The following is a 24,759-nucleotide window of genomic DNA, read 5'->3' as shown; positions in this document are numbered from 1 at the left end:
AAATGTTTTTTTTTGCTTTTTTGGATTGCGTAAACAGCAGTAGTAATTGAGTGATTGCTGGGTTGTGTTCCAAACAAAACAACTACAAGTGTGCCTGCTCTAGTTCCTCAACGGCACAGCTAGGAGAGCCATAAAAAAGCACATTTTTATAGTTTACTGTTCTTTGAGTCATAAAAGTGCATTGAAATTACTTGCACACTTTTGAGAGGTGTGTGTGTGGCCACTTGGAGACACAAGTTGGTCCTCTCACTTAAACCCTTGCCATGTTTTTGTCTTATGTAGCACCTACCCCACTTTTTCCAGGAATATTCTTATGTTACTGAAGGTATTCAGATTATTTTCAGGTTTCCTTAAATGGGGCAAAGTACAGTAAAAGTTTGTTTCAGTGTAATGTTTGGATTCAAACTGCTCCATTTCAATTACTACCATGGTTATGTATATACTTTTTCCTTCTGTTAGAAACATTTCAACTTATCCATATAGACGACGCAAAACAGACTGGGTTGGCTTATAACAGGGGTGTCAAACTCATTCCACGAAGGGCAGTAGGTCTGCGGGTTTTGGGTTTTTCCCTTTCAATTAAGCCCTAGACAACCAGGTGAGGGGAGTTCCTTACTAATTAGTGACCTTCATTCATCGATTAGTCAAAACACCTTAAAACGACATGGTATCAATAACAAGATACAACGAACTGAAACAAGCAACCTACTATTCCCCACATGGCAGCTTCTCGTCATTGTTGCTAGCTATCTGAACATTCAGAATCATATCGCGCGCCTTCCGGCCACGTCGGTGCGCACACATAATTTACGTGACATTGTCAGCCAACCCGTCTGTTGGCCAATTCCCACGACTGTAAAGGGTTGAGGGTGGAAGTTAAAATGAGACACTTGAGACATACTGTAGCCTAGGCTATAGCTTATCCCTCATAATAATTTTGTCATGTCCATCTGGTTTTCTTCAGAGCTGTCACTGACTGGCAATCAGGGTTCAAGGAAGGCCCTAATTTGGTGATGTATGTTTAAAGCTGCATCCCACTGTAGTTTGGCTGTCCTAGGGGATCTTATTAGATATTTGTGCAAAGCTCGCAGGGTTTAAATGCGCTCCAAAACAATGAGCTTATCTAATGCTGACAGGATGTGGCATCATACTGATGTTATCATGTTGGTCAAATATGTTTATTTGCGAGGAGGGTGTTGTGATCTGCTGTACTGTATGGCCACCGTTTTGCGGGCTCTGACCCAACTTTGCTCCCTATGTCTTTTTTTTAGTATTACATTGATATTGATCACAGGATTGTTGTGTTTAGAGCTTTCAATAAATGCATTTCACTGCACTTGTGCACGTGACATTACAACTTTAAGTTCAGCCAAGAAATATTCATAGGCCAAACAATTGAGAATACACATTGCAGTCAATGGTTGAGTTCCTGCCCGAGTCCATTTCAGACGCATGCCAGATCTTAAAACGTCTGGATAGGTAACATATCAGCTAAACAGCTCATAGGATAGCCATTTGATGCCCGACTGCGCAGTCGATCACGTGACACGCAACCATTGCAGGGCTCCAGACTAACATTTTACCCTGGTGGCGCCAGCCAATGATTTGGTTGCACCACAAAAAATGCCCAGTTACACAGAACATATTTTCTATCATATATAAAGTAATTTAATCTTAAAAAATGCTTTTATTAAAGTGTTAGACTACTGAGATGGTGTTCAAATCATGTTGATTCAAAATATTTGAATGTGCAACCTAATCCAGTGATTGTCATATATTTTGGGTAGACAGTTTTTTTGTTCATAAGAGATTAATCTTCATGTGCAATAATAGCATATGCACGTTTATTTGGGGGATAATTCAGCACCTGAGTAAGTGGCTTTCTAACTCTAAATATGTGATCGACCTGCTCAAATCAGTCTTATGTAGCAAAATTTGAAATTGTGTTTACATTGGATAAAAGTAAACTCTCAGGTAAAAAATTGTATATCTTACACTGCATTTGAGGAACAGTGAGAAAGTAATTATGCTTTGAAGTTGATAAACTTGTAAACTAATTTTTGAGAAAATGGCCTTTGAAAGTTTTAGTACCTACTGGAGAGCTCTCCTTTGTCTACACCCATTCAGCATTGTTCACACCCTCTTAAGCCAGCCCCACCCATCTCTTTAAGGATTCACATGTGAGGTCATGTGCTAAACAGAGAGTAGTGTAGTAAAGATGAATACTAAAAGTAGTAGCCTACAACAAGGAACAATTCCAGGTGAAGATATTTTATAAATATTAGATTAAGTTTATCCAGACACTTGCCTAAATTGATGGGTCATGTGAAATAAATGCTATAACCCCTAGCCACATCTTGCCAAGTGGATGGGTCTCTACAGAAGGTGTAAACGGTACAGCCAAATTGGTTACTTGCATATCAGAAATATATAGTGTCAATATGAATAAAATGATATACAGGATGTACAAGAACAATATCAGTGATATGAGGTAACTATATGCATACAGTCGGGTAAAGTACAGTTGAAGTTGGAAGTTTACATACACTTAGGTCGGAGTCATAAAAACATTTTTCAAACACTCCACACATTTCTTGTTAACAACTATAGTTTTGGCAAGTCGGTTAGCACATCTACTTTGTGGATGACACAAGTAATCTTTCCAACAATTGTTTATAGACAGATTATTTCACTTATAATTCACTGTATCACAAGTCCAGTGGGTCAGAAGTTTACATACACTAAGTTGACTGTGCCTTTAAACAGCTTGGAACATGCCAGAAAATTATGTCAATTGCCATCATTTGAGTCAATTGGAGGTGTACCTGTGGATGCATTTCAAGGCCTACCTTCAAACTCAGTGCCTCTTTGCTTGACATCATGGGAAAATCAAAAGAAATCAGCCAAGACCTCAAAAAGAATTGTAGACCTCCACAAGTCTGGTTCATCCTTGGGAGCAATTTCCAAACGCCTGTAGGTACCACATTCATCTGTACAAACAATAGTACGCAAGTATAAACACCATGGGACCACGCAGCTGTCATACCGCTCAGGAAGGAGACGCGTTCTGTCTCCTAGAGATGAACGGACTTTGGTGTGAAAAGTGCGAATCAATCCCAGAACAACAGCAAAGGACCTTGTGAAGATGCTGGAGGAAACGGGTACAAACGTATCTATATCCACAGTAAAACGAGTCCTATATCGACATAACCTGAAAGGCCGCTCAGCAAGGAAGAAGCCACTGCTCCAAAACTGCTATAATAAAGCCAGACTACGATTTGCAACTGCACATGGGGACAAAGACCGTACTTTTTGGAGAAATGTCCTCTGGTCTGATGAAACAAAAATAGAACTGTTTGGCCATAATGAACATCGTTATGTTTTAAGGAAAAAGGGGGATGCTTGCAAGCCGAAGAACACCATCTCAACCGTGAAGCACGGGGGTGGCAGCATCATGTTGTGGGGGTGCTTTGCTGCAGGAGGGACTGGTGCACTTCACAAAATAGATGGCATCATGAGGACGGAAAAGTATGTGGATACATTGAAGCAACATCTCAAGACATCAGTCAGGAAGTTAAAGCTTGGTCGCAAATGGGGCTTTCAAATGGACAATGACCCCAAGCATACTTCCAAAGTTGTGGCAAAATGGCCGACCTCAATCCTATAGAGAATTTGTGGGCAGAACTGAAAAAGCGTGTGCGAGCAAGGAGGCCTACAAACTAGACTCAGTTACACCAGCTCTGTCAGGAGGAATGGGCCAAAATTCACCCAACTTATTGTGGGAAGCTTGTGGAAGGCTACCCAAAACGTTTGACCCAAGTTAAACAATTTAAAGTCAATGCTACCGAATACTAATTGAGGGTATGTAAACTTCTTACCCACTGGGAATGTGATGAAAGAAATAAAATCTGAAATAAATCATTCTCTCACCTATTATTCTGACATTTCACATTCTCAAAATAGTGGTTATCCTAACTGATCTAAGACAGGGAATTTTTACTGGGATCAAATGTCAGGAATTGTGAAACTGAGTAAATGTATTTGGCTAAGGTGTATGTAAACTTCCGACTTCAACTGTAGCTGAGCAGCAGCATAAAAAAAAATCTAATCGCAACGTAGGAGACCGTCATTTGAATAGAGGCACTGCAGATAGTGCTGATGACTGGTCCGTCCAAACCACGCATGAACAATGGAATCTATATTCGGAGAGCCTGTTTCTGTCCTGCCCTTGACTTTGGTGCATGGCATTTGATGTCCATAGCCTCTTTGTCGCAAAACTCCCTGATCTTCTCAAGAACGTAAGTTTGTCTAGCTGTGTCCCATCAAGATGGTGCTTGTATAGGCAGACCGTCTGTGGGAGGAAGGATGTCAGCGTTGCGCAGCGACTGAAACCTGGTCCCGACAGTCTGAACGCTCCTTGGTGACAACAACACCAGGCTCCAGAGCATCGAAGCTGTAAAACAGGAAATAACAAAACAATTAAGACATTACAACCTTGATCAACATCAATTCAACTCCCAAGTTTAGATAAGAAGAATAACCTCATGCAATGAAAATTATATTTGCCTGACGTGCTGGTACTGCTTGAACTATGGCAGCGGCCTGGAGTACGGAGTCAGGTGTTGCCGCCAGCCATGGCTTTCCACCAGCACTGTACCATCCTCCAGTCCAATCAGCTCTGGGATGTTGACCCCTATCACAGTCCTGTCCTTCACAACACCAGCAATCTCAAAGTGTTCACTCTGGTCTTTTTGAAGCGCTGCTTGATGAAGCTGAAGCACCAGTCGGGGGCAAACTTGGTGTGGCCTTTAATCAGGAAGTGAACGTCCAGACTGTGGCGGCGCTTGTGCTTGCTCCGCCAGGCACAATACCAGAGCACGTTCTTGTTTTGGCCACTGCAGTTATCACAATTCCGTAGTTGCTTAAGAAATGGTTCATGTAGTTGACGACTGTGGCACTGCCTTTGCTGGACGACATACCTTCATCAGTCAAGTAGTTGACTTGTTGTTGTAGTATTCCTTCACAGCTGACACTAAACAAGCTACACTTGCAATGAGTTAAAAAGTAGATGGGTCCTGGTTGCATAGGGTCAGAATGCATAGTGCACCAGCAAACATCAAAATAACATTAAGTTAATGAAAATGTAACGTAAAACGTACGTTTTTTTATTTTTATGCAAGATCAGGTAAGTTTCATTTACCTACAAATGTGCAGAGCGGCAGCACTGCATACAGAAACTGGAAGTTAAATGGATGACACACAGCCCAACTACACGTATCTCTGGAAAATACAGAAGGTGAGATCAATAAGAGTAGTGCCAATCATGGAGGTCCAATTTAAATAATCATCTTGGTAATAATAGTGCATTATCCTCTGCGTAGTTGTGTTGAAGTTCACCACTTGCTGCAAGTCCTCATGCTTCAGGTGTAAGATGTGCTTGCTTGGGCCAGCTCTCTTTTTGATGGGAGGCATTAGATCATTCTCTTTGTATGACTGGTGGAGGAGAGTCAGGCGTGTTCTACTGATGCTGAAAGACAAATTGCATATGTTTCGGTATTATTATACAATAGATAGCCATAATCACCGTCAAACACACCTGGCTAACTTGATGGGTCATGTAATCATCTGACGAAAGTGGAGTCTTTTTTGTTTAGACATGCTAACTAAACAATTAACCATAATCCAAATCCATAGAGTGCTAGCAATAAAAAACGATTGTCATAGCTAGCTAAAGTTAATCAAATAGGTTAAATGGTAGCTAGCTAACATTGACAAAAACAACATTCCTCTCAATTGTGCATTTTTTGCTTGACTCGTTATGACGTTATAATTACTTACATTTGCTTCCACCGTAACGTTTTTGTCAGACATCTTTGCTGAAAAATGTTACAAGCGACGGGTGGCATAATGTCAAATTTGTATTTGGAACCACTCGCTATGATTGATTGGTCATGTAAAAACTTGGAACCCAAATGCATAATGAGTGCTCTGTCCTTTAGTAGTGGTTTCTTTGCAGCTCTTAACCAACAATGCTATTTTGTTAGTTTTATTGCATTGTTCGTAACTTGTTTTGTACATAATGTTGCTGCTGCTGTCTCTTATGACTGAAAAAAGCTTCTGGACATCAGAACTGGTATTACTCACCTCAAATTGTACACGGAGTTCTTCAATGAGTCGGACACGAGGGATATACTATGGACACCCGACCAGGCCCAGATCCCCGTGATTCGCTGGAAAAGGAAACGTAGGTTTCGCGGAAGAGATCAGGATGCCTTGTGAGGATCAGGCGACGAGTGGCTAATCTGCCCTTGCTTTCTGTTCTGCTAGCTATCGTTCAATTGCTAAAAAGTAAATGGGATGAGCATGTATATCCTACCAACGGGACATTAAAAACTGTAATATCTTATGTTTCACCGTGTCGTGGCTGAACGACGACATTAAGAACATACAGCTGGCGGGTTATACACTATCGGCAGGACAGAACAGCAGCTTCTGGTAAGACACGGGGCGGGGGCCTATGCATATTTGTAAACAATAGCTGGTGCACGATATCTAAGGAAGTCTCAGGGTTTTGCTCACCTGCTCACCTGGTATACAGCTTATCATGAGATACTCTATCTACCTAGAGAGTTTTCATCTGTATTTTTTGATGCTGTCTACATTCCACCACAGACCGAGGCTGGCACTTAAACCGCACTCAATAAGCTGTATTCCGACATAACCAAATAGGAAAACACTCATCCAGCGGTGGTGCTCCTAGTGGCCAGGGACTTTAATGCAGGTTCATTTAAATCAGTTTTACCTAATTTCTATCAGCATGTTAAATGTGCAACCAGAGGGAAAAAAATTCTAGACCAACTTCACTCCACACACGTGTACAAAGCTCTTCCTTGCCCTCCATTTGGCAAATCTGACCACAACTCTCCTCCTGATTCCTGCTTACAAGCAGAAATTAAAGCAGGAATTACCAGTGACTCGGCCAATAGAAAAAGTGGTCAGATGAAGCAGATGCTAAACTACAGGACTGTTTTGCTAGCACAGACCGGAATATGTTCCGAGATTCTTCCGATGGCGTTGAGTACACCACGTCAGTCACTGGCTTTATCAATACGTGAATCGAGGACGTCGTCCCCACAGTGATTTGTATGTATATACCCCAACCAGAAGCCATGGATTATAGGCAACATTCGCACTGAGCTGAAGGCTAGAGCTGCCGCTTTCAAGGAATGTGACTAACCCGGAAGGTTATAAGAAATCCTGCTATGCCCTCCGACGAACCATCAAACAGGCTAAGCATCAATACAGGACTAAGATCGAATCGTACTACGCCAGCTCCCCGACGCTTGTCGGATGTGGCAGAGCTTGCAAACTATTACAGACCCTGCCACATACGACTCGTGCGAATTGCTGCTATCTATCCACGGCTTTTGGTTAGGACAGGTTTTAATAGTCACAGTGGGTACAACATCTCCAATACACCTCCTTATAAACTCACTCACCGACTCGGCGTATAAATCGATATTCTTCTCTGAGGCTGAGTTTTAAAAGCACAGTACTTTGTTGATGAGTGTTTGATGTGATTTTCGATTTCATTTGCATTGATGTCAGAGTTGTTTGTAGGACAATAGAGTCCTGAGTACCAGAGTTGGGTACTACCAATGCATGTCCAGAGTGCATAAAGGGAGATTACCGTGACTCACCGATCAAGTGGAATGTTACTGCGGTCATGACTCATGGCTGCCAGTGTTGTATTAATACGGTCACCGCAACAGCCCTATATACACTCCCCCCAAGGGCTACTGTATACACATCAAAAGTATAATTTGTGTTTAGTTTCTTCATTCTGAGACGTTTAATTTTGTGCGCAAATGTCATTTACATAATCCAGGAATTGCCCCAAAACAGGCCTTTGAATGTCTGGCTGCTTGGCTGTTTTTGTCTCCGCACTTGGTCTGCTGAAATGTTTACTTCCTGTAAGGCCTCGTCCAGGGGAACATGACATTCTGGGTAGCCATGCAGAAGAGAGAAACTTCCTTCCCAACTGGTCACACATCTCCAGTAGTCTGTAATGATATACCAACAGAAGGTTTTGGCCCCCATGATTCAATTGTAGTTGATAGGAGGTAGGGCTGTGAAAGTCATGGAATTTTGGATGACCGTAAATGACAGCCAAATGATTGTGGTCACCGCACATTTTCTCCTCTGCTCTTGACTGCATGAGCTGCAATAGAAGGGCGTAATATTCAAGTAAATTATGGCATAATGGGTAGACTGGCAGCCGGAAGTAAGCGTCAATATTTGTTGATTCAACTGACATTACAAAAAATACATTCCATTGCATGAACCACATCGGTTAACATTTTAATAATCATTCTACATTACTATGGAATAGATTGCATCATAATACCAGGCAGCCATTGCGAGTGTACACATGAGATAACCAGTCAAATTCCCAGGGTTAGAGGTTCTAAGCCCCTTCTATTCATTCTATTTATAGGTGTGCTGCCGCTGCAGGGAGGGGGCGTTGCCTAGGCAACCAAAGACTCGTTTGTGACAAAACCCTGCTTGTTTCAGCAAAGGGCAACAAAGTTTTGTCACGTTATTAAGAGGCCATGGTTTTTAACGGTTATGACGGTTATTTATTTTCATGACGGTCTTCATCCATAACCGTTGGTGAGTAGGCCAAAAGCATGGAAGCAGTCTGATTTTAAAGATTTGCTAAATGTACTTTAAATATGTAATGCTAGGGGCATTAATCATAGTTTCAAACCATGCGTCTTGGTATAAGGCCTAGACTGGTTTTATTTACACATACATATGCTGAGAAACATGTGCATGAGTTTGATGAGCTGCTCAACAAATGTCATATTGGCAAACATTCCGTCACAGACATTTGTATGCCAGAGTTAGATCCTGCGGTCACCAACAGGAAATTATGTAATTCGGGCCCCTGCCCTGCAGAAAGACGAGCATCCTTAATGTCATCATTGTTTTGGCCGCAGTTCAGAATATCACTCCACCTCTCTCTTTCTTTTACCCATGTCTTTCACTCTTACTCTGCACTGGGTAATATATGGGTAATTCCAGCATTATGGACATGGCATTTGCACACAAACACAACTTTCATGTCTCACAGAATGGACAAACAAAATATGAATAACATTTTTGAAGTGTCTATAGTACACCTTGGGGGAGGTGTATACCCCCCAAAAGTGGACTTGTAAATAATGGCATGTTGGAGAAATAAAGCAAATAAAATCTCATGAGTTGACAGCTGTTAACTGTTTTGTAAGAAGGCAATATTTTGAATAATGTATTGTTGGTTTCACCTGGAATTGTTTGTCTGAGAAAAAAACAATACTTTTAAAACCCACATGATCTACTAAATAAATAAACGTATAATTAACCAAATACAAATATGATATCATAGCCTTTTCATTCTTTGTTTTTATGTACACTACCAGTCAAAAGTTTTCGAACACCTAATCATTCAAGGGTTTTTCTTTATTTTTACTATTTTCTACGTTGTAGAATAACAGTGAAGAAATTAAAACTGAAATAACAAATATGGAATCATGTAGTAACCAAAAACGTGTTTAAAAAAAATCTAAATATATTTGAGATTTTTGGTTCGAACCGCATTGTCTTTGTAAGATGTAGTGTGGGTGATCGGATGATCTCCGCATGTGTGTTTCCCACCGTAAAGCATGTAGGTGTTATGGTCTGGGGGTGCTTTGCTGGTGACACTGTGATTTATTTAGATTTCAAGGCACACTTAACCAGCATGGCTACCACAGCATTCTGCAGCGATACGCCATCTGGTTTGGGTTTAGTCCCACGATCATTTGTTTTTCAACAGGACAATGACCAACACACACCTGCAGGCTGTGTAGGGGCTATTTGACCAAAAAGGAGAGTGATGGAGTGCTGCATCAGATGACCTGGCCTCCACAATCACCCGAACTCAACCCAATTGAGATGGTTTGGGATGAGTTGGACTGCAGAGTGAAGGAAAAGCAGCCAACAAGTGCTCAGCATATGTGGGAACTCCTTCAAGACTGTTGGAAAAGCATTCCAGGTGAAGCTGGTTGAGAGAATGCCAGGAATGTGCAAAGCTGTCAAGGCAAAGGGTGGGCATTTGAAAATTCTCAAATTTAACATATATTTTGATATGTTTAACACTTTTTTTGGTTACTACATGATTCAATATGTGTTCATAGTTTTGATGTCTTCACTATTTGTCTGCAATGTAGAAAATAGTCAAAATAAAGAAACCCTTGAATGAGTAGGTGTTCTAAAACTTTTGACCAGAAGTGTATAGTTAGAATCAATTTAAAGAACATCTACCTACATTTTTTCACCTGTCATGACATTAGTGTGTTAAAATGTGACAAAATTGTGAATGTCTAAATCAACATTTTGGGGGAATTAAAACGGCGTGTTGGTTGCAATCTTTATCATACTGCTGTGATAAATGTGGCTCCCGAGTAGCACAAGGCACTGCATCTCAGTGGTAGAGGCGTCACTACAGACCCTGGTTTGATTCCAGGCTGTATCACAACCGGCTGTGATTTGGAGTCCCATAGGGCAGCGCACATTTGGCCCAGCATCGTCCGGGTTAGGGTTTGGCTGGGGTAGGCCGTCATTGTGAATAAGAATTTGTTCTTAACGAACTTTCCTAGTTAAATTTAAAAATTAAAAATACAGTTGAAGTTGGAAGTTTACATACACGTTAGCCAAATACATTTAAACTCAGCTTTTCACAATTCCTGACATTTAATCCTAGTAAAAATTCCCTGTCTTAGGTCAGTTAGGATCACCACTTTATTTTAAGAGTGTGAGAAGTCAGAATAATAGTACAGTGATTTATTTCAGCTTTAATTTCTTTCATCACATTCCCAGTGGGTCAGAAGTTTACATACACTCAATTAGTATTTGGTAGCATTGCCTTTAAATTGTTTAACTTGGGTCAAACGTTTTGGGTAGCCTTCCACAAGCTTCCCACAATAAGTTGGCTGAATTTTGGCCCATTCCTCCTGACAGAGCTGGTGTAACTGAGTCAGGTTTGGCCTCCTTGCTCGCATACGCTTTTTCAATTCTGCCCACAAATTCTCTATAGGATTGAGGTCAGGGCATTGTGATGGCCACTCCAATACCTTGACTTTGTTGTCCTTAAGCCATTTTTCCACAACTTTGGAAGTATGCTTGGGATCATTGTCCATTTGGAAGACCCATTTGCGACCAAGCTTTACCTTCCTGACTGATGTCTTGAGATGTTGCTTCAATATAGCAACATAATTTTCCGTTCTCATGATGCTATCTATTTTGTGAAGTGCACCAGTCCCTCCTGCAGCAAAGCACCCCTACAACATGATGCTGCCACCCCAGTGCTTCACGGTTGAGATGGTGTTCTTCGGCTTGCAAGCCTCCCCCTTTTTCCTCAAAACATAACGATGGTCATTATGGCCAAACAGTTCTATTTTTGTATCATCAGACTAGAGGACATTTCTCCAAAAAGTACGATCTTTGTCCCCATGTACAGTTACAAACCGTAGTCTGGCTTTTTTATGGCGGTTTTGGAGCAGTGGCTTCTTCCTTGCTGAGCGGCCTTTCAGGTTATGTTGATATATGACTCGTTTTACTGTGGATATAGATACGTTTGTACCTGTTTCCTCCAGCATCTTCACAAGGTCCTTTGCTGTTGTTCTGGGATTGATTTGCAAGTACGTTCATCTCTAGGAGACAGAACGCGTCTCCTTCCTGAGCGGTGTGACGGCTGCGTGGTCCCATGGTGTTTATACTTGCATACTATTGATTGTACAGATGAACGTTGTATCTTCAGGCAGTTGGAAATTGCTCCCAAGGATGAACCAGACTTGTGGAGGTCTACAAATTTCTTTGAGGTCTTGGCTGATTTCTTTTGATTTTACCATGATGTCAAGCAAAGAGGCACTGAGTTTGAAGGTAGGCCTTAAAATTCATCCACAGGTACATCTCCAATTGACTCAAATTATGTCAATTAGCATATCAGAAGCTTCTACAGCCATGACATCATTTTCTGGAATTTACCAAGCTGTTTAAAGGCACATTCAACTTTGTGTATGTAAACTTCTGACCCACTGGAATTGTGATACAGTGAAAGAATCTGTCTGTTAACAATTGTATGAAAAATTACTTGTCATGCACAAAGTAGATGTCCTAACCAACTTGCCAAAACTATAGTTTGTTAACAAGACATTTGTGGAGTGATTGAAAGACAAGTTTTAATGACTCCAACCTAAGTCTATGTATATATGTATATATTTAGAAACTCCTGCTTGATAGGAATCCAGTGACGTCTGTGTCATGAGCAAGTTGAACAAGAGAGCAGCTTTTCTAAGGATTCCCCTTTGACTTGGCAATTAGCTGATAAAATGTATTGTTACGACCCAGCCGACCACTGGATGGAGACAGATTCGCAGTTATTTGACAGAGAAACCTGAGTTTTTTTTATGCTGACATAACATGGTGGAAAATGAATAAGGCATATAAAACAGAAGTAATTACCAGTAAATCTAGTGCCTGAATGTGGGCACTGTAATCTTTAGTGGTTTGCAGCACTCCATCACTCTCCTTCTTGGTCAAATAGCCCTTACACAGCCTGGAGGTGTGTTAGGTTATTGTTCTGTTGACAAATAAATGATAGTCCCACTAAGCGCAAACCAGATGGGATTGTGTATCGGTGCAGAAAGCTGTGGTAGTCATGCTGGCTACGTGTACCTTGAATTCTAAATAAATCCCAGACAGTGTCACCAGCAAAGCACCATCACACCACCTCTATGCTTCACAGTGGGAACCACACCACCTACTCTGTGTCTCACAAAGACACGGCGGTTGGAACAAAAATTTCTAATTTGGACTCATCAGACCAAAGGACAGATTTCCACCGGTCTAATGTCCATTGCTTGTGTTTCTTGCCACAAGCACGTCTTCTTCTTATTGGTGTCTTTTAGTAGTGGTTTCTTTGCAGCAATTCGGCCATGAACGCCTGATCTCTTCTGAGCAGTTTATGTTGAGGTGTGTCTGTCTGTCTGAACTCTGAAGCATTTATTTGGGCTGCAATTTCTGTGGTGTCAACTCATGAACGTATCCTCTGCAGCAGAGGTACCTCTGGGTCTTCCTATCCTGTGGCGGTCCTCATGAGAGCAAGTTTCATCATAGTGCTGGATGATTTTTGCGACTGCACTTGAAGAAACTTTCAAAGTTCTTAAAATGTTCTGGATTGTCTGACCATGTCTTAATTAAAGTAATGATGGACTGTCATTTCTATTTGCTTATTTGAGCTGTTCTTGCCATAATATGGACTTGGCTTTTACCAAATAGGGCTATCTTCTGTATACCACCCCTACCGTGTCAGAATACAACTGATTAGCTCAAACGCATTAAGAAGGAAAGAAATTCCATAAATTAACTTTTAACAAGGCACACCTGTTAATTGAAATGCATTCCAGGTGACTACCTCATGAAGCTGGTTGAGAGAATGCCAAGAGTGTGCGTTGCTGTCATCAAGGCAAAGGGTGGCTACTTTGAAGAATCTCAAATATACATATTTTGAGTTTAACACTTTTTTGGTTACTACATGATTCCATATGTGTTATTTCATAGTTTTGATGTATTTATTATTCTACATTATAGAAAAATAAACTCTTCAATGAGTAGGTGTCCAAACTTTTGACTGGTACTGTAGATCTTAAGGATACATTGGAACATGCTTTAATTAGAAAATTACTAATTCTATTTGTGCATGGTCAGGTTGACTTTTACACAATCACCTATATACTAAGGCTACTATGAAGGTTTACTGTCTCGCTACCTATTTTGTGTAATGTGACTACTATACATGCCACTGATTTGAATAGGCCTTTTGCTCGCACTCTACATCAAAATATCTCCTCTCTCTCTTTCACTTTCCCATACACCCTTTTTCTCACCTCTCTCGCCCTCGCAATCTCTCAGATGTTCTGATTTATTAGTGCTTAATTTGCATGTAGTACAGTCTGCAAATATTGCCAAAGCATTTAAGAAAAAAAATATTTCACACGCTCCCTCCCTCTGTAACAGTTTTCCAAGTGCATGGATGGTGTAGAGTAGTTAAGTAGTGTCATCTTGCCCACTCATCTCTTCCTCTGCTTCTGCTTATTCACTTGTTAGTCTGTCTTCTGTTTCATACTCTGCTGATCACGGCTAGTCCCCACTTGAAAATAAACCCCTAATAAAGCAAGGCACTTTGAATTGATCATAATCCATCATGCTTTGACTCAACCGACAAAGAAGGTGGAACTCAGCTGTTGCGTGTGATTCACAGACAAAATAAGGACAGTGTTGGACGTAATTTGCCCTGGCTGCTCAGTGGCCGTGCTGACTACATGCAAACACACATGCAAGAACTAGCCCAGAGAGCAGTGCACTTTGTGACCTGAGATCCTGTTCAGTAGGGGACACTCCATTTTTTCCCCCACTAGCCTCACATAAATATTAGTCCAAGTCACCAACATCACCATCATCCCTTGTATTGAAGGAGTGGTGGCGGTGTTTCCTTCTCTTCCTGACCAAACACAATATTATCAGCAGTCTGAGGGTCATAACACAGGAAGCAGACTGGAAATCTTAAGAGTAGCCTTTTAAAGGCCCAGTGCGCTCAAAAACCTGATTACCTGTGTTATGTATATACTGAACAAAAATCGAAACGCAACATCCAACAATTTCAACGATTTGACGGAGTTAGTTCATTTAAGAAATGTGTCAATTGAAATGAATTCATTAGGCCATAATCTATGGATATCACATAATTGGGCAGGGCCACCCACTGGGGAGCAGTCAACCTAGCCAATAATTTTTTTCCCCACAAAGGGCTTTATTACAGGCAGAAATACTCCGCAGTATTCTCTGGCTGGTCTGACGATCCCTGCTGGTCTGACAAACTTATTGGATCTTTATTTCAGCTCATGAAACATGGGACCAACGCTTTACATGTTGCGTTTATATTTTTTGTTCAGTATATATTTCCAAACTGAGGTTGCAATGATACTGTGAAAATGATGATAATGCCGTTTTAGTGTAAGCTGTTTGAAAAGAATGCCTGAAATGTCAGCCTATTTTGGTGGGATGGAGTTTTGGCCTCCCTGGTGACATTACCAGGCGATATAAGTTAATAAACCAATAACAAATACAGTTTCAAATCTTTATGCCAATAACAGCTAGTTTTCAGGTTACATATCCCTCCCATTAGGCTCGTCTAATTAGGCACTCCCAGGCAGTCCTAGCGAACGTCTTGTTTGAGAAATTGCTCCCTGCTAAGAAGCTCTCTTTTTGTTTCTTTTTGACCATTTTAATAATAAAACAATTGTTACCCAGAAATTATTTGATATTGAGATAATGGCTGCATCGAGCCTTTAACACAACCTGGCCACCTCAAGATGAAAAAAAACAGCTCAGACCTAGAAAGGTTCTGGAGCTTAGATAAGAATATGGCTGGGTCGTGATCATTAGGCACCAAACGGAAGAAAACAGACATAGTTTGGGACCAACCTAGACTTGTCCAATAATAAATGGTAATTTTTGCTTTCTGTTGCAAAACATTTTTAAAAGTTTTCAGTTTTGTCCTAATGAACACGAGCTTAGATAAGAAATTGGCTGTGTTACTTTATGTGCTTTGGGACCTGGTTATTCACTTGTCTTCATGATTTTCATATTTTTCAGCATAACTCATGTCATTGCTTAGGCAAACTGTTGTATAAAAAAAGTGTTGAGATTGATGGCCAGGGGCTGTATGTAAGCAAACAAGCGTGTCAGCGTAGGAGTGCTGATTTTAGAACCAGTTTTGCCTTTTAGATCACAATGAACAAGACTACATTGACAGCAGGGTCCTGATCCTAAATCAGCACTCCTACTCTGTGACACTTGATATGGCTCCAGATAAGGAGAAGAGACTTCACTATTGTCAATAGTTTTTATGTAGGCTAATCATAGCCTAGGCTGTCGGAGCCTAGCTCATTTGTTAGAGCTGTGATGGTCATGTAATTTTAGATGATGGTTATTGGTGAGCCAAATGACTGCTGCGGTCACCATTATAGCAAAATATATACAAATGTTTTAAAGACACTTTCTCCTCTTCTCCTCTCCTGACTTCTTGCTGCCATAGAAATAGAATTTTCATTATATTTCTACGTGCTGCTGCAGGGAGGGGGAGCATTGCCTATAGGCAACTGAAGACTCGTTAGCTACAACACCTTGCTTGTTTTAGCAAGGAGCAACAAAGTTTCATCACGTTAAGAGTCCACGTTACCACAGAAATGGACTAAACTGCACGAATACCTGGCCGTCCAGTCTTCAGTCAGCTTTTCATTCCTAACAAAAAAATCATCACAACTTGAAAATGTGGTGTTCTTGCTAGATGTTAACGTATTTATGGTTGTGATTTAAGTTATGGTTGTGATATAGTAGTGGTATTGACTGGTTATAGTTTGAAAAAGTAGATAGATTGATTGGATAAGCCTGAACATGTGAAAGTTGGTTTGGTGTCTCTAGCGTGAACGGTTCAAGAGTTACTGTTGGTTAGTTATTTTATGCAAATGTCTATAGTTAATAAAGATTTTTAAGAATTTGAAGTTAGAATAGCCTGAATGTCTTGAAGCAGGACCATTCACAAAAGCTACCTCTGTATTCCTATGGTCCTCATTTATCCCATGTTAATTTATGCAAATGGTTACTGCTAGCTAGCACGAGGACGAAAATACCAGATTTCCAGGAAAACGAGCAGTATTTCAATCTTCTCAATGGAGCAGTGTGTATTAACCTCTCTAGGGTACGTGAGACGGTAGCGTCCCACCTCTTCAACAGCCAGTGAAACTGCAGGGCACCAAATTCAAAACAACAGAAATCCCATAATTAAAATTCCTCAAACATACATGTATTTTACACCATTTTAAAGATACACTTGATGTAAATCCAGCCACAGTGTCCAATTTCAAAAAGGCTTTAAGACGTAAGCAAACCAAACGATTCTTAAGTGAGTGCCTATTCACGGAATTACACAGCCATTTTTCCAGCCAAAGAGAGGATTCACAAAAGCAAAAATATATATAAAATGAACCACTAACCTTTGATCTTCATCAGATGACACTCATAGGACTTCATGTTACACAATACATGTATGTTTTGTTCAGTAAAGTTCATATTTATATCCAAAAATCTGAGTTTACATTGGCGCGTTACGTTCACAAGTTCCAAATCATCCTTTGATTTTGCAGAGAGCCACATCAATTTACAGGAATATTCATAATAAACATTGCTAAAAGATACAACTGTTATGCATGTAATTTTAGATGCACTTCTCCTTAATGCAACCGCTGTGTCAGATTTCAAAAAAGCTTTACGGAAAAAGCAAACCATGCAATAATCTGAGCATGGCGCTCAGAGCCCAATCAAGACACAAATATACCCGCCATATTGTGCAGTCAACAGAAGTCAGAAATAACATTGTAAACATTCACTTACCTTTGATGATCTTCATCAGAATGCACTCCCAGTAATCCCAGTTCCACAATAAATGTTTGTTTTGTTCGATAATGTCCATCATTTATGTCCAAATTCCTCCTTGTTGTTCTAGCGTTCAGTACACTTTCCAAACTCACGACGCGCGGGCAAGTCCAGCGGAAAGTACGGACGAAAAGTTAAAGTTATTACAGTCCGTAAAAACATCACAAATGAAGTATTGAATCAATCTTTAGGATGTTTTTAACATAGTTCTTCAATAATGTTCCAACCGGAGAATTATTTTGTCTTCAGAAGTGCGTTGGAACAGAGCTCGCTCTCACATGAACGCGCATGATCAGCGCATGTTCAGGTCATGGTAGACCTTACTCAATCCACTCTCATTCGGCCCCACTTCACAGTAGAAGCATCAGACAAGGTTCTAAAGACTGTTGACATCTAGTGGAAGCCTTAGGAAGTGCAACATTACCAATATCCCACTGTATCTTCAATAGGAGCTGAGTTAAATCGACCGACCTCAGATTTTTCACTTTCTGGTTGCATTTTTTCTCAGGTTTTTGCCTGCCATATGAGTTTTGTTATACTCAGACATCATTCAAACAGTTTTAGAAACTTCAGAGTGTTTTCTATCCAAATCTACTAATAATATGCATATTCTAGCTTTTATGGCTTTGTAGCAGGCCGTTTTCTCTGGGCATGCTTTTCATCCGGACGTGAAAATGCTGCCCCCTACCCCAAAGAAGTTAAGGTAAAATTTTAGGTGCAGTGGCATATCCCACCCCTATATTGCGATACGTTTTCCGACCCATATCTCTTGCCGGCTCAACGGTGTAGAACCAAAGAGACTTTGATAAGGGCTTCACATAATGTGCTATTCTATTGTTACTAACAACACATTGTGGGGAAACATCTTTCCCTAAATAGGCCAAAGTTATTTTGACCACTGTCTGCTCTCACTGTGCTATGCCGACCATGTACATAATCAGATCAGGTGAAGACTGGAGATAATGTAGACCAACTATTGTTTCTTTCACCATCCTTGTGTCTTTGTGGCACGAAGCAAGGCTAGTAGTAAAAGTGATTGATATTGCTACCTGTTGTGCATAGGAATGTTGCCTACAGTTTGGGGTTTGTCCTGTCATCACATGCAACTGCTGAAGTACAGTATACTAAATGTCTGCTCCAGCTCACTTCTCCAGACCTTGCCTAGTTGATGTGTGAACTTAAGCTATGAGTACTGGATTTGCATGTGGTGGACCATCTATTTGCTGGTACTAATTTTAAATGGAACATCGAAGGATAGTAGGCAGTGAGAAATACCAAAAATAACAGGTGGTCTCGTTAATACATAGTTGTGAACTAGGCCCTATATGATTGTTACTTTGCTTGCTCATAGGATGTGCCACATACCTATCTTGTACTTTCTTTTGGCAATTAGGTGTCTTAAGTTTTACCAGTATTTAGGACAGTGACTGATGATGATATAGCCTGTAGACGACCTTGATCGAGCAGTTGATTGATTAGTTAATCTGATCCATGACCTTTGAACCTCATACTATGCTATTGTTTGGTAGGGTAGTGACAATACCAGTATCGCGATACTTGTTAGTATCGTGGCAAGGAAACAAAACATGAAGTGGATTTCACTTCTTTAGGAAAACAGCCCTAATGTTGTAAACAAACATCGTGGTCATCCTGTCCCATTTGTTATTTTCCAAGCTATAGCACACAATATTTTACAAACAGCAGGTTTTTATAGGACCGAAGAGTTTGGTCTGCTTCGTGTTTCATTTTTGCCATGGAAAAAATATTTTGATGCTGGTTTTGTCACAGCCCTGTTTGGCTTAGTGCTAGTGATCAGGATAAGTGGCTCAGAGAACCACTTTAGATGTCTTATTAGGCAAATAGGAACTAAGAATAGAATAGACTAAGGTACTAGACTCCTTGTGATTCGGGTGTTTTTGTATAGCTTTGCGTTGTGTTATGTTATATCATGCCTATTATGGACGATCAATGTTGACTTGTGTTAACTCATCTCTTCTCTTCCCCCTCTCCCTTCAGACTTTGACATGAAGAAGGACATTGAGACGCTGATAGCAGAGGAACGGGCTGACATCATCTCCAAGTATGACAAGGTGAGTTTGTGTGTGTGACATCATCGGTTCTGTAAGTCGCCTAGACGAGGGCTGAGTTTAAAATCACATATGGTGCCATTTCAGATTTTCCCAAGGTGAGTGACAAGTGTGTGTGTGTGCCATCAAGTATGACAAGGGCTGTTTGCCTCATTTATATTTGGATTGTTGTTCAGATGATTTGTATCCTAGATGCTGAGACTGTCAACAAACTCAAATTGATTTACTTGATGTTTACAAAACGAAACGAGCAATCTGGGATTGGTAAAAAAAAAAAAAAATGTTTTTGAATTGATGATACATAGGCCTGGCCATTTGATCTTAAAGAATATAACTTATGATTGCATGTACTCAATCAGAACCCAAAATATTATTTTGTTTTACTCCATTGTTTGTAAAAAAATAATAAACAATAAAAACCTGTATAGCTTCAAAACATTTTGATCTCATAGATGGTCTATGAATTTGAGAGTGATTACATTTCTCCAACCCCATCCCTCAGCTGTTTACCTAAACAAGTGGAGCGCTTTGTTGTTTTCGAATCCCAGATTGTCCCTTTATTAGAAATGTCTTCAGTCTTCAGCCACTCTTGCTGTGCACTTGTGGAAGATTAGTTGAAGGGACTGCTCAAATGAAGGACCACAGACAGCTGTGCCCAGTACTGACGGCTGACTGTAGGGACAGACTGTGCCGTCCCTGTCCCCTGCCTAGCCTCCATGCAACTGATGACATTAGACCGGCAGACACTCAGAACAGCCTAGCTGAAACCTTCGATAAACAGTCAAGTAAATGTAAAACTCTAATGAAGGGTAGGGGAAGCTTCTTCTTTTATTCCAGTGTACTTTTGGGAAAGTTTGGGTGATTTTGCAACCCAAAATAAGGGTAAATAGAGCAGCTTTATGGTGAAGCGAAGCCCCAGCGTAGAGGTCTTCACGAATCCACCTGTACCTGGATTCAGAATTCTAAATATTGTCACTGGTTTGGGTCGGATCTGACATGATTGTCACAGGTATTGGGTCTGTGTAATTTTAACTGATTTGTCCGGAAGGACCCATACAGATCCGAATGCGACTGCTGCAGTAGAAAGAGGGAGAGACATTGTATCTTTATGCTGCTGACTCTTGCTTTTCACAAGAGTGGCTTGTGTAGCTTGTCCAATCATAAGTCATCAAAGTTGTAATAGGCTATAGTGATAGAGCCTCTGTGTGTGGCAAAAGATAGGAGATACTAATCAATGGAAGATGGTGTTAAAATTACGGGATTAAAAGTTAAAGGCGAAGGATACGCTACAACAGCCAACATATTCTGAATGTTTGTAACTGTGTAGAATGAGAGCGCATGCAGCCTCAATTAGCCAAGCTAGCTAGCTTAACTAGCTTCTTCCGGTTTGATGCAGTCAAGACATAATCATATTGGATAACCTAACGTTAGCTATGGCAGCTAGTAGTCTACTATAGCATGAGTAGGCTTGGTTGGTTGCCGTCTCGTCTCTCCCTCCCACCCTCACTGCTCCGTGTGTCACTCAGTCACACTCACAGTAGCCGACACACACAGAACGGCCCCTGCTAGAGTGTCACCCCTCTCTACCTCGTCTCCCTTACTCTTTATCAGCTTTGGGCCCAGTTTCCCAACAGCATCTTAAGGCTAAGTTCATCGTTAGAACCTTCGTAAGAGCATTTTAAAATGTCCAAGCTGTGACCCAAAACCGTCTTTATTAACGCTGCACATGAAATCACTGTATCAGCGCACTCATACAACAGCTAAGGGCATTGTTAGATCCCCGTCTGCCCTCCCGTGTCACTTTACACACAAAAAAATCTCAGCTAAACATGGAACGAAGATGTTTCTGTCTCTCTGTGACCCCCGAAAACTTTATAGTTGAATATAAGTATCCTAAAAAGTTTGCAATGTTATAAACAAGCAAAGCAAGTGTAACAGTATAGCTTCCGTCTCTCTCCTCGCCCCTACCTGGGCTCGAACCAGGGACCCTCTGCACACATCAACAACTGCCTCCCACAAAGCATCGTTACCCATCGCTCCACAAAAGCCACGGCAAGGGGAACAACTACTTCAAGGTCTCAGAGCAAGTGACGTCACTGATTGAAACGCTATTAGCGCGCACCCCGCTAACTAGCTAGCCGTTAAATTAGGATACTTAAAATATATATATAAACTGAGAACTGAATGATATAATTGCTAGACTATTAGGCTAAATATTGCCATGACTTTCATGTATATTGTTAGGTTCTAAATAACAGGGTAAAATCTGACGGACAACTAATGAAGAGCTCAAACCAAGTTTATTCACCCAAAGCGTCAGACAGCTGAACAGATGGACATATTCACACAAGCTCTGGTATTTAACCCTTCCTCCTATGCTGGGTCTCCTCCTTACACATCTGAACAGCCAATATACCTCTGTTGCTCGACCGAACTTTAGTGATATCTGTTCTTCCTCACTTCATCTGACCTGACCTCAGGCCCAAGTTCCTCCCAACTCACAGCTGTCCTGTTGACTTGTACCAGACTGTGGCCCTTCTCCTTTCCATGGATCCCTGATGTCTAACAATAACATATTCTGACAGAATGTAAACGTTCTACATTCCCCTCTCTCCCTCAGTGACATGAATAAGGACATTTAAAAGGCAGAACCCATCAGTCCCCCCTTTTGAACATTACTCCGTACTGTTCAACATTATATAAACTTAGAAATGACTTATAAATGAACAAAAAAATAAAACATGATTAGCATTCACAGTTAATTATTAGGTTTACACCTTCGAGACTTGTGGCCTCTGATCTATAATCACACTATGCACGCTCTTATTTCCATCTCTCGTCAGACAACTGAGAATGACATTTCAGCTGGAGCTTTTGACTTTCTCCATTTCCTCCTCCTGGTTCCTAAGAGAGTGGTGGCACAAAACTTGAAAAGCAAAGAGAAACACAAAGCATTACAAATATTAATATGCATAATTATATATGCAAAGAAAAACCAAAGTTTGATTACATGACGATTCCCACTCTCTTCGCCTGACTATGCCTTCAGGATACTTTATATCAGCACTGTGTATCCGTTTCAGCATCAATGCCCTCAGAAGATGATATCCCAACAATGCTACCAAAGTAACCCCTGCTACTACTAACACTGCCCATGACGCATACCTCAAAATACCCCTCATTTGCGCCGTAGTCCAGTTCCATGTTGTTACTATAGCATCCTTCAATTAATGTCCCTACAGCGACTGCCATGAGAATAGCTACTGCATGGAATCTGTCCCCTGCTCTCCTATTGTTTTCGTGGTTCACTGATAGGTCTAGGACTGAACCTTTAAGATAGTCCCTACCGGACTCCCAACTCATACCCGGTTCCCTAGCCACCAACATCTCCAATGACCTCCTGTGCTCTGCTACAGTCGGTACATGTGGATAATACTTTCCTTTGCTCAGGTTAGGTACACATCGCTCATCCCAAGGCCGATCTACACCGCACCCATTTGTGAACACCCTCGTTGTAGTGTAAACTTTGGGTCCTAATGGTTGATAAGCAGCCACCTGATACTTTTCATTTACCGTCACTCGGTCCCAATCTTCTGGGAGATATGTCAAGTGTTTGCTGGCTGTTAGAAATGGAGGAGAGATTAGTGGTGTTGGAAGAGTATCCAACTTAACAAAAGTCTGAGTGACATGTTTCTTAATCACACTGCAGGAGATGTAATGCTATTATTACAGCTAACTCCCCCTTTCGGTGATGTGTCCTCCCGTATACAGGGATCTGTGGCTATCCTTTCAAGCGTTGTAACTTTGACAAACCCATCGCTAAAAGTTGACTAGTGTCTGAAATGACAACACTCTCTCTGCTACTCTCACCGTGATCTGGATATGCGTAACGTTCAATATAACTTCATATGGGGTCTCTATATTGTGCACAGTTAGCTGTACTCCCTCTCCTACGAGCAATCCCATGTAACAATATACATAGAGGAGTGGTATCATTCCCCAGAGACTCTATTACCCACTTCCTTAATTTATGAGCCCCACGATCTCCGCCCCAGTCACATTCCGCTCTTCCAATTCCCTATAACGTTAATGCATTGGTTTTTGGGACTCCAGAGAATACACTGATGTCGGTCCTGCCAGACTCTGCAATTAACAGCTTTATGAAAAACATTCTGTCTCATACCTCGTCTCCTGCTACAAATACATTTGCACATAAATCATTCCATCGAACCCATAACACAATCACTACTAATCCGCTTCTATAGTTATAAACATACTAAAATATTCTCAAGTCAATTACTCAATTTCCAACAATCCCTCCTCTGGAACAATGATCACTCTTATGTTCCACCACACCTAAAAACATTGACTTGAACAGGGAAAATAAAAAATACACTACCGGTCAAAAGTTTTAGAACACCTACTCATTCAAGGGATTTTCTTTATTTTTACTATTTTCTACATTGTAGAATAATAGTGCAGACATCAGAACTATGAAATAACACAGGAAAAATAGGAAGTAGGAAAAATGAAGAAAAACCCTTGAATGAGGTGTTCTAAAACTTTTGACCGATAATGTACATGTTTAATCATTTCACAACACACTTGATGCGACTTAGACTGGGGAAAGAACTGTCCATCTGTTCTGTTGTATGCCCATGGGATGCTAGTCGTCTTCATCCTCGGGTGTCAAGGCAAGACAGACTATGAGCCTTGTACGTAATTACTTGTACTGTATCATCCAGCAAGACATATGTATTGATGTGCTTTAACATTAGGATTATGATGACATGGTAAAACAAAACCCCTTCATGGTTGACCCAAGCTATCATCTAGTGGGTTCACTAACTTTCTCAGAGGTCATTAAAAGATAATGTTTCTAGGGAGAAAAACCCTCCCTAGACCCAATAAAATCGAGCAGCTCACCCTCCCCTCACGTTGCGCTCTCCTCACAACTTAGGAGCAGCGTTCTCTCTGTCTCTCTCCTTTCCGAACCATAATTTAAACATTTGATAAATTATCCAACCCAAATTTAGAAAGACTCAACGTAAAGCGCTGAGGACTGTCAATCACTCGAATTCATGCCCCTCAACCT

General features: G+C 40.9%; 1 protein-coding gene across 3 annotated transcripts in view; it reads left to right on the top strand.

Moving 5' to 3' along the window:
• LOC139530433 (uncharacterized) overlaps positions 1-24,759 on the top strand; it is a 102,785-nt gene that overhangs the window by 12,773 nt on the left and 65,253 nt on the right. For all 3 annotated transcript variants that reach the window (XR_011666030.1, XM_071326841.1, XM_071326842.1), the window contains one exon: positions 19,594-19,667. Coding sequence is in view for 2 of the 3 variants with exons in the window: in XM_071326841.1 (XP_071182942.1) it covers positions 19,602-19,667 (66 nt within the window). In the remaining variant the exon portion in view is untranslated. The remainder of the gene's footprint in view (positions 1-19,593; positions 19,668-24,759) is intronic.

Source organism: Salvelinus alpinus, chromosome 9, assembly GCF_045679555.1.
Source record: "Salvelinus alpinus chromosome 9, SLU_Salpinus.1, whole genome shotgun sequence".
NCBI lineage: Eukaryota > Metazoa > Chordata > Actinopteri > Salmoniformes > Salmonidae > Salvelinus > Salvelinus alpinus.
This window is presented reverse-complemented; position numbering and strand designations above follow the sequence as displayed.